The sequence below is a fragment of the Hypanus sabinus genome, chromosome X1 (assembly GCF_030144855.1).
Source record: "Hypanus sabinus isolate sHypSab1 chromosome X1, sHypSab1.hap1, whole genome shotgun sequence".
Lineage (NCBI taxonomy): Eukaryota > Metazoa > Chordata > Chondrichthyes > Myliobatiformes > Dasyatidae > Hypanus > Hypanus sabinus.
Genome location: NC_082738.1, coordinates 17,040,583 through 17,053,402, shown reverse-complemented (window position 1 = coordinate 17,053,402; position 12,820 = coordinate 17,040,583). Strand labels below are relative to the sequence as shown.

Genomic DNA, 12,820 nt, shown 5'->3' with positions numbered 1-12,820 from the left:
ATGAAAACATATGAATATACGTAAAATAATAGGCAATTAAAATATTTATCATACTTGTTCAGGTTGACTCACACCTGACAATGCAGTCGTATTCAGTAGGGATGGATCGATGCTTAGGGGAGTGACCGGGAAGGATAATGTGTTTTTTTCCTCTCTGAACTCACAGAAGCGTTTCCCAAACGATGTTTGCATTGCGATGATTGCAGAATGTAAATACCCCGAATTTATCATGTCGTGACCTTGTTTGAACTCTCTCAAATTGGGGAAGTGAGACAATGTGCCTTTCTGTAAATCTCTGGCAAGCAACGTCAACTTGCGCTCGAGTGCCAAAACATCCTCCAACATGTGCAGGGCTGTACGTCCTTTCCCCTGAAGAGCTGTGTTCAGCGTGTTCAGGTGCGCTGTCATGTCTACCATGAAGTGTAGCTTTTCCAGCCACTCTGGCTGTTCCAGCTCAGGAAAGGTGAGCCCTTTGCTGCCCAGGAAAGTTTTCACTTCTTCCAGACACGCGACAAATCGTTTCAGCACCTCCCCTCTGGACAGCCAGCGATAAAAACACGTTGTAGCGGTGTGCTACACGCAGTCAGTAAACTGCAGTCAAAGATAGCTTTATTCGAACTAAACAGCCTTGCTTTTAAGCCTCCCTCAACCCGCCCCCCATGGGCGCGGATGCTACAAAAGACACGTACTCACAAACCCCCGTAGGCTATCTCCCTTAGCCTGAACGCTGGCTAATTGTGAGCCGGTTCGGATGTGTCAGGAAATGGGTCGCCACGACGTCTTATTTAGATTGTACAAGATCACCATAATCTTCAAATTTAGATTTACATTTCAAAAACTAACAAACTAACATAAAATACATTTTAATTAAATACTGACCATGTAGCGGTGTGCTACACGCAGCGCTAAAATTACGACACGGAGTCGGTAACTGCAGTCGAAGGAAAAAACTTTATTCGAAATCTTCAGCCTCACTTTTAAGCCTCCCTCAACCTGCCCCCCCCCCCCCCCCCCATGGCGCAGAGGCTCCAAAGCTCTGTGCTTGCAAAACCCCGTAGGCTATCTAATTGTGAGTCGGTTCGGATGTGCCAGGAAAAGGGTCGCCACAACCAATTATTTCCCAAAGCAACAGGGAGCCGCAGCACAGACGTAAAAGAGCCACATGTGGCTCCGGAGCCGCGGGTTGCCGACCCCCGGAATAGACGGTCTGATTTCTGTGATAGTCCATTTTGTGTTGACCCATTTTTTTTCCTGTTGCAACTCAACAAACTACTGCAAAGTATGATCTTCATTTTCCGCTAAACCTGTAATTGAGTATCCTTGTTATTGGTACTGAGCCAATCAGAGGATTGTGGAATTGTTTGCTTCCAACAGTTATATAAAGACCTCATTCACTAAGTGATCTCATCAGCAAGTCACATTACTTGGGAATTTCGCTGTCTCAACATGAGCTTCAAGATACTCTGTTATTACCATAGTAACAAGCCAGCTCCTCTGCCAATTTGGTTTGAAATTCCATCAAAATTAGAATAAGCATTTCATAACTAGCTTTATCCATTACCTAATGTCATTTTTATCAGTGCATTGATAATTTTTTTATACAGATTTACTGCACTGGCACTAAAAACTGCTTTGATAAAACAAAGTAGTTGTTATTTTATAGGAATCAGATTCCTTGCAAGAAATGTATTTAAAAAAATCTGTATTGAAATAAAATGTGTTGTTACATTGAATATTCAATGGGCATTTTATTTAAAGGAAGACTTGAAAGTGTGGCGATTGTCCTTGATTTGTTGGGTCATAACCTTGATTGGTTGGATTGGAAATTTAGTTATTGCCATGCATAATTTTAGAGACCAATTGTCATTGGCATTGACATTTTCATTGCACAGATCAGAATCCTATGGCTGGTATGAACTGCAAGATACCTTTTCCACACAGGTTTCATTTTATAAATATTCTTCATATCCTCAAAATACTATGTTGTAATTAATTCAGAACCTATTTTGCTTTTCAGCAAAAGGCCAAAGACAACAGGGCAGCTCAACGAATCAACAAAGCACAGAAGGTAAATAAATGGATATTATTGAAATACTTAGCTTGTGGCCTTGGGCTTTTTTCATTTCACTAAAAATTCCTTTATTCAACAGTTCATGAAGTGTGCTCTCAATTTTTTTTCTTACTTAAAGGTTCAACAGGTTCAATTTAATGTCAGAGAAATGTATACAATTTACATCCTGAGATTCTTTTTCTTTGCAAACATCCACGAGAACAGAGGAGTGCCCCAAGGAATGAATGACAGTTAAATGTTCGATCCCAAAGCTCCATCTGCTCCCCTCTCTCATGCACAAGCAGCAGCAAAGTGATGCCTCACCCCCCTGCCCAGCAAAACAAAATTTGCACCCTCCATCGAGCACTCAAGCGTGCAGCAAAGCACAGACTTGCGGTACTCCAAAGACTACTTGTTCACCTGGTAATTGGACATACCACAGGTTCTCTCTATCTCCCTAATAAAGGAAAAAGAGGTGTCCCCGTTTCACAGCGAGAGGAGAGACTTAACAAAACAACTTGCCGATTTATGGTGTTAAAATATGACCTGTTCTCCTTTGTTTTCACAGCAGGTTGATATGCAAGGTACCAAGCAGCCGAAAATTGAGAGACAAGAGGTAAAGCAGGATCGTAAGCCACCCCGTCATCCACATTCCGTGACTCAGAGTCCTGCAGTGACCAGTCTTATTCCAGCAACATTAGTTGTGGGGAATTCTGGCTCCCCAGCAGAAATGAGGATTGACGGTTTAGGCCAGAATGCTTCATTACATGGTAATAAATCATTTACTACCTCGACTAATGAATTTGTCAAGCTGCAGGCAACAAGCCCATCCCCAAAGGACTCCAGCAGTGACTTGTTCCCAAAACTGCATTTGCAGTCTCCGACTGGAGTTGTGGCCCAAGATCCTTTTGGGCATTCGCTAACATCGTATCCTCAGGAACCCAATGTAAAGTCTTCCAGTAATCCAAGTCAAGCACCGGCATGGAACAGCTCTCATGACCAGTCAAGTGTACCTCGCCCTGTTGTTCCAGGCCGACCACAGCTGCTTGCCTCTTCAGAGCTGCATGCTGCCACACCAGGGTTGTCACATCAGCAACATCCGGTAGCCCCAGACCCATTCCTCCGATCTAGAGTGCTTGGTGAATCACATGATACCCATACCATTGACCAACCTTTAGGAAGTCCAGGGTTTCGATCATCACAGTCAACAGACTGTTACACAAAACCACTGGAAGCTTTAACGCTGCCATCACCAACTGGAGACCAGATAAGGCGACTTCCTGATACAGAAATTGGAGCACAGCATCCAAGAAGTGAACAGTTTGCAGGAGTTATGAGACAAGATTTAAGTACAAATTCCTTGGCTTCCCTTTACAGAGCTGCAATGTTGGATCCAAATATGAATGTACGGTCACTTTCAGATGGGAGGGATAGAGATATCTTCAAAGCACCTTTAACTCCCAGAACATCATATGTGGACCAAACGCCTACAATGCCTACTCAGCGTTCTCAGGAACTACACCCTCAATCTCAGGGTGTCTCACCACAGGCTCAAACTGATTTGTATCGCCAGTCTCCTTCCACACCATTTTCAGATCCATATCATCAATCTTCCTTAACACCGAGACCATCTTCTAGTGAGAGCTGCTCTCCATTACCTCCTAAATCACTTCCTGCTGATTCTCTGTCCAGGGTACCAATGAGTCCACAATCTCAATGCAGTTCACCATTGACACCCAGGCCACATTCCAATGAGGCATTTCCTCAATCTCCCATTGCTTCTAGATTCCAATCACCAGACCCTTACTCAAGGCCACCTTCAAGAGATCCTTATGCTCAGCTTCACAAACCGCAAAGATCCCAAATGGTTGACACTGGATTTAAATCGTCGCCAGTGCCTCATGGGCAACCCAGTATCAGCATTCAACATTCAGCAATGTTTTCTCAGCACAATGACCCACATCCAAAAGCGGCTTATGTAATACAACCTCAGTCTCCAAGGCCTCTCAGTTTTGAGTCATGTGCCAAGACATTTGCCACTGGTCAATCACAAAGTCAATTTCCTTTCACTTCATCACCAGGAGATATGGTTAAAGAATCCCATTCTCAACCATCAGTATCTCAGATGCCTCGAACAAATAATTTTCCATCAAGTCATCTACTGGGGAATCAGCTCAACGTAGCTGATGCTCATTGCTCTCAACTCAGTGCTAGTAATCAATCAGGACCTCCAGATGCAGTAGCTGTAACAAGAGATGAGGCTTTCACCAATATGCCTTTAAGGCCATCGTTGATCAAGCAAGACACACTACCTTTACAACAAGATTGCCCATACCAGACTTCTAATAATCGATCAGTAAGCGATTCATCTCCATCAGAGAGAAGCAGTGAGACTTCCACACAAATCCACACACCAGCATCTCCCAGCAGAGATTTAAGTGAGCTTCCATTCAACAGGGGAGCACAAACTGGAAATTTGAGTCAGACAGAACTTGAGAAACAGAGACAGGTAATAAAATGTATTACTTGAGTAAGTTTGTGGGTGCATGTACTTCACTATCATGGTATTTTAAGTTTTAACTGATGTTATTCCAGTAGATGACAAAGTGTAAAATTTTAAATATTGTAAGGCCGGTTAGGAGTGTTACTGTTGCATGTACATTCCCAGTAGGAGAGAATCGCTACACCATTTGAGCTGGTGTATTTTTAAATAAAATATTAAAGTGAGCCTTTTTCTGCCCCTTCTGGTGGATTTAAAAGAACTCATGGCACTATTTTGAAGCAGAACAGGCAAGATCTCAGGCTACGTCCACACTAGACCGGATAATTTTGAAAACACCAGTTTCGCGTAAAAACGACAGGCATCCACACCAAGCGTTTTTGAAAATACCTCCGTCCACATTAAAATGGGTATTTGGACAAATCTCCTCTTGGGCATGCGCAGGACACATCTACAGAAAACAAGCGACATGTTTGGTGTCGAATCTCGCAGTGAACATGCGTGTTTGTGCAGTTACAGACTAGAAAAACTTAAATGACAGACAGCTGTTGGCTCTTGCGCAGGAGGACTTAAAAGTAAAAAAAAATACTGGAGCATATGGAGGCAACCGACAGGGAGTTCACGGACAGTATGACCCGGCTGATGACGAACATTGAAAAACTGACTAACTCTGTTGCATTAATAAAGCACCTTGTTAAATGTATAAAACATGTCTGCATCAGTGTTATCTTGTATTTCCATACAATGTTACATTAGGCTGTTACACATCAATTGTCAGAGAAGTACTTTCATAAATAGGTAAACCACCTTCATACGAGCAAGGACAGAAAACAGGGCAAAGTGAGTATACTTATTTATTCAGTAAGTTATGGGTCAAAGTATTTGGCAAGTACATTTCTAACTCTTCTGGCTTCAGTCTCATTGTCGTTCGTTCTAAAATTGTTAGGTTGTTCTGGCATGCCATGACAGTGTTTTTAGAAATCTCTGGTTACCCCATCCACATTACTTTGCCCAATCAGCGTTTTCAAATTTACACACACTGGAGGGCGTTTTAGAAAAGCTCCGTTTTCAGGGGAGGAAAACGCCATTTCAGTGTGGACGGAGAGTCAAAACGAAGAGAAAAAATTTCAGTTGCAGATTTATCCGGTCTAGTGTGGACGTAGCCTCAGTTTTGGGTCAATAAATTATCTGTCAACGAGATTATCTGGTCATTATTGCATGACTGTTGTGAGCATGCTGTGCAAAACTTAGCTGTCTATCTTTCAACAATATAACAGGGACGACACTTGTTAAGTAAAAGTTGATTAGCTGTAAATTGCTTTGAGAAGTCCTGGGGTAACAAACAGCAATACATAGATGAATCCTTCCCCAATGAAAAAGAAGGGAAGCAACATAATTATGCAAATTATGTTGGATCGTTATTTGCAAAATTCTCAGTGTACTCTGAAGTAATGTGTAGACCAAAGAGATTCAACCAACTGATTTGGAACATTGACCAATCTTAGATCTGACTTTTGTAACCTGAAAGCTAACAAACAAATGATATTATTGCTGGAGTTTCAACCCTTGGTAATGGAACTGTTTACTAGTCTTGTGTGAAAGAAGGAACTTTGAAATTCAATTACTTTTCATTTGTTTTCAGCGTCAGAGGTTGCGTCAGCTGTTGATACGTCAGCAAATTCAACGGAATAACTTAAGACAGGAGAAAGAGCAGGCGGCTGTGTGTGGTAGTGGCACTACTGCAGCCAGTTGGTCAAAAGAAAATTCAATTCAGCCCCATGAGCTACAGGCAAGAGCACCGCCTCCATACCCCGTCTCTCAGGTACCTATGGATGCTGGGTATCTGATATTTTAAACAGCTTTCCAAATAAAAGTAGATCTTCTCATCAGCTGGTATGATTAGGAAGGGTTGAATCTTTCTTGTATAGAAATGGCTAGCATAAGTTCTTATTCATACTTTTTGTCCCTAACTTTGTCGATCTGTATGTGCTTGATGCACTTAATCTCCAGAATGAATAAATGCACTATTCCTGTTGACTGGTATTAAATTTACTGGGTGGCTCAAGCTCAAAGACGATTTGAAAGTTAACATTACAGGAAGTGAGCTTGATATTTATATGGCAAATTATATCTCTGATGTTCCAAAGCACTTTGGATGCTGGAAATTATTTGGAAGTGCAGTGACAATTTTGAGATGTTGATTGAAGAGCAGATGTTAACTAGGTCCCAATCTACCTTTTTGAATGGAGTTTTCAAAAATTGTAGTAAGGAGTGAGGTTTTTAATATTTGCAATTTAAGTACTAAAAGTTCTTTAAATTTGCAGGAGCGGTCTGGCCTGCGAGGGCTGATCCCTAGCTCTGGAAATGGAAGGTCAATGAATCCATTGGTCCTAGAAAAACAGCGCTTGTTTCCTCAAGAGGAGAGTCTCTGTCGACCTCCACAACCAGGCATTGCTCCTACTGAGGATGTGAATGTGCCCAGGTATGTGCAATTTAACACAAATCTGTATGCATTAAAATTCATGCTGGTTGGTTCAATAATGTAGTTTATCAAAATGTGTGATATCTCTATATCTCTATCTCTCGTGTCTCCCTTCCTCTCGCGCGCCCCCTCTCCCTCCTGTCCCCCCACCCCTCACCCCTCTCACGCCCATCCACCCCCCCTTTCGCCCGTCCCCTCCCCCCCTCCCCCTCTCTCGTTCCTCCTCTTGCCCCACCTCTTCCTCCCCCTCTCCCCCTCACACACCCTCTCTCACCTGTCTCCCTCTGTCCCCCCTCTCTCGCTCCCCCCCTCGCGTGCCACACCCCCTCCCCCTCTGTCATCCCCCCTTCCCTCTCACCCGTTGCCCCCCTCTCTCTGTCTCTCTCCCCCCCCTCTTCCTGCCCCATCTTTAGTGCCTATAAAACGTATTCACCCCTCCTGGAAGTTTTCATGTTTTTTTTGTTTTACAACATTGAGTCACAGTGGATTTAATTTGATATTTTTGACATCTATCAATAGAAAAAGACTCAAAATAATCGCAATTACTTAGGACACTCCAACCAATTCTGCAAAATAGTTATTGAGAAGCACAAGTTGAGAGATACAGAAAATTCTCCAAGTCATTGAATATCCCTTGGAGTATAGTTAAGTCAGTCAGCAAGAAATGTAAAGAATAAGGCACAGCTGTAAATCTGCCTAGGGCAGGTCTTCCTCAAAATCTGAGAGACCGTGCAATAAAGGAACCAATGAGGGAGGCCACCAAGAGACCAATAATAACTCTGGAGGAATTACAAGCTTCAGTGACTGAGACAGTAGAGACCGCACGTACAACAACTGTTTCCCGGGTGCCTCACCAGTGGCAGTTTTATGGGAGAGCAGCGAAGAGAAAACCACTGTTGGAAAAAAAAATCACATGAAGTCTTGGCTTGAATTTACCAGAAGACGTGAGAGACTCTGAAGTCAGCTGGAAGAAGGTTCTATGGTCTGATGAAAACAAAATTGAGCTTTTTTGGCTATTTGACGAAACAGTATGTTTGGTGAAAGCCAAAGACATTATATCATCATAAACACACGTCCTTACCATGAAGCAGGACACGGGATGCATCACTGCAGCAGGGCCTGGAAGGCTTGTGAAGGTAGAGGGTAAAATTAATGCAGCAAAATACAGGGAAATCCTGGAGGAAAATCTGATGCAGTCTTCAAGAAAACTGTGACTTGGGAGAAGATTTGTTTCCCAGCAAGACAATGACCCCAAACATAAAGACAAAGCTGCACAGGAATGGTTTAAAAACAACAAAGTTAATATCCTGGATTGGCTAAGTCGGAGTCCAGAACTCAATCCAATTGAGAATTTGTGGCTGGACTTGAAAGGGATGTTCATTTACGATCCCCATACAATCTGACAGAGCTTGAGCAGTTTTGTCCAGATATGCAAAGCTGATAAGAGACCTATCCACATAGACTCGAGGCTGTAATTGCTGCCAAAGGTGCATCTACTAATAGTGACTTGAAGGGAGTGAATACTTACGCTATCAATTATTTTGTGTTTTATATTTATACCTAATTTAGATCACTTTGTAGAGATGTGCTTTCACTTTGACACGAGAATGTCGTTTTTCTGTTGATCGGTGTCAAAAAAACCAAATTAAATCCACTGTGATTCAGTATTGTAAAACAATAAAACATGAAAACTTGGGGGGCGGGGAGGATGTTGATACTTTTATAGGCACTGTACAAGTAATGAACAACAGATATCTGCACTACTTTACAACAAGGAGTGTTTCTGCCTTGTAGACACATGGGATAAGAGGGAGAAGGGCCATTACAACAACACATTTAATTACCAGGAAATAGCAAATTCTAATTTATCATATTATTCTGCGATATTAAAATGGAACCTTGAATGGTCAGCTCCCAAGCTTTCAATTTTCTTATGAATATAAATTAAATATATCCTGTTCCTTATATTTTTAACTTTAATCTTAAATTGTTCTTAAAAGTGGAGAATGCAGAGAAAAATAGTGCATGTTGCATGCAGGAGGCAGTTGATAATCCAGGCAAGTATCTGTAGATTCATGGAGTTGTGTAGCATAGGCCAACTTGTCCATGCCAATCAAGATGCCTACCTAAGTGGATGCCTGCATTTTGCCCATATCCTTAAATCTTCCTTATCCATGTACTATACAATTCCTTTTAAACATTTTAATTGTACCTACCTCTGTTTCCTTTGGCAGCTTGCTCAATATACATGGCTGTGAGGTTTCAGAATTTCCTGAAATTTTGCAAAGGATTTCAGGTGGATTGGAATAACGCAAATGGGACATTTCCTGTCACTGCAGCTTTCCAAGAAAGACAGAGAAAGACACCAAGACCCTTGTGGGTGGATGGTAGCAGAATCAGGCAAGGAGAATTTAATGGGCGTGTGAAAAAAAATTAGGTTGCAGGCAAGTAAGTGGGGGAATGTGATTGATGGAAATGCTGGCATGGACTTTATAGATTAAATGACCACCTCCTATGTAAAGAGATGCAAGAAGTATCAAAGAGTAAAACATGAGATCAGAAAAGCAGAATATTATTAAAGTAGTGTGAGATTATTAAACTCAGATCTGTGTACAATTGCAGGAGTCTTAGCATGTGGTTAGAAAGTCTGATGGTATACAAAAGCAGGAAGTTCTTACTGCAGTCATGCAGGGCTTTGATAAGACTCCACCTGGAAATCTTTATGTGGCTTTGGTTTCTTTACTTAAGATGTACTTGGAAGACATGCAAAGGTCACTCACTTGTTTTAAGATAAAAGATTAAGCAGTTTAGATCTATACACTTTGGAGTTTAGAAGATTGAGAAATTATCTTACTACTGTGAAGATGGATAGTGAGAAAGTAGTGAACTAAAGAGTATAGTCTCAGAATAAATATTGAGATGCAGAGAAATTTCTTTTCTCTGAATGTTATATATTTGGAATGATCTATCCCAGAGAGTTGTGGATACTGAATCATGAAGTGTGTTCAGGGCTGAGAGTTTGGAATTGAGGCCAATAGTTACTTCAGCCATGATCTCATTGAGTGGTAGAACATATTTGAGAGTCCAAATAGCATATTCTTGTTTTTCTTTCTTGTGTTTTTATGTAATATAATGTTCAAGCAACCCATATTTCTCCTTGTCTCACTTTCTTGCAGGCATACAGCTCATTTGACTGTAATCCCCCTTTTGCGAGCTGTTTTTGAGTGTCTTCAGGTCTTTGAATCTGTACAGTGTTCAAATTTGATTTGCAGTTGAATGCTGCAAACAAGCAATGTTGCCTCTATCCACTGTCTGTCATAGAAGAAACATGCGTAAATTTAGTTTTTCTTTCTCCATTCCATTTCCTAATGGCTACAACGTAACCTCTAACTCAAGAACAACAGGAGACATATTAGAGCGTTGCAATAGCTTTTTCGTTGCAGAATTTCCTTGGCTGAATGTTAGTTATACAGCACAGAAACAGGCCCTTCAACCCAGTTGGTCCTTGCCAACCAAGATTCCCATCTAAGCTAGTCCCTTTGTTTGCATTTGGCCCCTATCCTTCCAATCCTTTCCTATTCATGTACCTGCCCAGGTACTTTTTGAATGTTATTAATGTACCTACCTTAATCATTTCCTGTGACAGCTCATCCATACATTGACCACCCTCTGAGTGGGGAAAAAGTTGCCTCCATGTTCTTTCTATATTTCTCCCCTCTCACTTTAAACCTATATGCTGTCTAGTTCTTGATTTCCCCATCCTTGAAAAGAAGACTGTACACATGTACCCTATCTATGTTCTTTATAATTTTATACACTACAAGATTACCCTCTGTCTCCTATACTCCAATGCAAAAATTTCCAACTTGCTCAACCACTCTCCATAACTCAGTTCGTCAAGTCCCATTAACATTTTCATAAATCTCTTCTGCACTCTTAATGTCAAATTTCCTATAGCAGCATGACCCAAACTGAACATAATATAGCCTCGTCATCATCTTGTGCAACTGCAACATCATGTCCCAACTTCTATACTCAGTGTCCTGACTGATGAAGGCCAGCATGCCAAAAGCCTTGTTCAGCATTCTGTCAGCTTGTGACACCACTTTCAGGGACCCATGTACTTGTGCTCTTGGGTGTCTCTGTTTTACAACACTCTCTAAGGTCCTACCCTTCTCAAAAGTGCTACTCTAATTTGTCTTTTTAAAATGTAACATCTCACACTTAATTAAGCTGCACTTGGCATTCCTCAGCCCACTGATCCAGGTGATCAAGCTTCCTCTGTAAATCCTGGTAACCACCTTTACTGTCAATGATGCCACCTATTTTAATGTCATCTGTAAGGTGACTAACCGTTCCTCATGCATTCTCATCCAAGTGATTGACATAGATGAGAAATAGCAGTGGGCCTAGCACTGTCCCCACTAGTCACAGGTTTCCATTCCTCCACCTTCCACCATCATCCTCTGCTTCCTACCATCAAGCCAATTCTGTATATCCTTGGATTCCGTGAGATCCAACTTCTCCTAGCAGCCTACTTTGTTTTTTGTTGTCTGGGTCCCATCATAAAATAATAGCAACATATATTGAGATTTAGTTTCCTGTAAAGCATTGTGCTCAGCATTTCTGATTTCTTTTATCCTAATAATTTTGGTATATGTTTTACACCCAGCAAGGAGGTAAGGTCTTGTTTTTGATCTTGAAAGGAATTGTGAAAAACTTTCTGATTATGATGATATTACTGAATTCAGCTGATCTCTAGCTACTAATTTTTGCAGATATCTTGTTTTTTTCATTGACTGGCAGAGGAGACTTGGAATATAGAACATAGAGCTGTATGGCACAGGAACAGGCCCTTTGATACACAATATCTCTGCCAATCATACCATTCTAAACTAATCCCATCCTCTTGCATGTGGTCTATTTCTCTCCATTCCTGTCTAAATGCCTCATAAATGTTGCTATTGTTCCTTACCACCATTTTCCTGGCAGCATGTTCCAGGTACTTACTACTGTGTTTTACTAAAAGAAACCTTGCATCATAAATCTTTTAAAGTCCCCTCCCCCGCCCCCATCACCTTAAAGCTACGTTTGACATTCCACCATGCGAAAATGGCTTTATCTAACCTATCTATAACTTCTGAACAATTTTATATGCTTTTTATCATGTTGCACTTCGCCTCCAATAATCCAAAGAAAGCAATCCAAGTTTGTCCAATCTCTCCTTTGACTTATTACTGTCTAATCCAGGCAACGACTGGGACAACCCACTCCAAAGCCTCCGCTTCCTTTTAAACTGCACACAATACTACAAATGTGGCCTAACTAAAGTTTTATACAGCTGCAACATGTTTTCCAAGCTTTCAAACTCAATGACCGACTGATGAAAGCAAGTACCTGCCTAGCACTTGGCTGACCACTTTTAGGGAGTTATGCACAGTAGTGATCTCTGTGGAACACTAGTGGACACAGACTTCCAGTCAGAATAACACACATCCAGCACTATCCTCTGCCTTCTATGGCCAAGACAATTTTGAGTCCAATCTACTGAGTCTCCATGGATCTCATGTGCTTTAATATTTTGGATCAGCCTACTATGAGAGACCTTATTGAAAGCTTTATTAAAGTTCATGTATACAACATCCATGATGGTGTACTTTGTTATCTCGTCCATGAGGGAAAAATGTATTGATGATCTTGGGAGCTACAATACTAAGGAGCAGGTAATTTTATCTGCAATATTAAATCAGGGAAGTTCATTTTATGAGAACAAGCCAGTTGTGTATAC

At 41.3% G+C, this 12,820-nt stretch overlaps 1 protein-coding gene across 1 annotated transcript in view; it reads left to right on the top strand.

The window, feature by feature from the left end:
- The window catches only part of kmt2d (lysine (K)-specific methyltransferase 2D), a 248,352-nt gene that overhangs the window by 146,647 nt on the left and 88,885 nt on the right, over nucleotides 1–12,820 (top strand). The window contains exons 32-35 of the mRNA XM_059955967.1: nucleotides 2,018–2,068; nucleotides 2,619–4,559; nucleotides 6,193–6,372; nucleotides 6,875–7,032. Coding sequence (XP_059811950.1) covers nucleotides 2,018–2,068; nucleotides 2,619–4,559; nucleotides 6,193–6,372; nucleotides 6,875–7,032 — 2,330 coding nt within the window. The remainder of the gene's footprint in view (nucleotides 1–2,017; nucleotides 2,069–2,618; nucleotides 4,560–6,192; nucleotides 6,373–6,874; nucleotides 7,033–12,820) is intronic.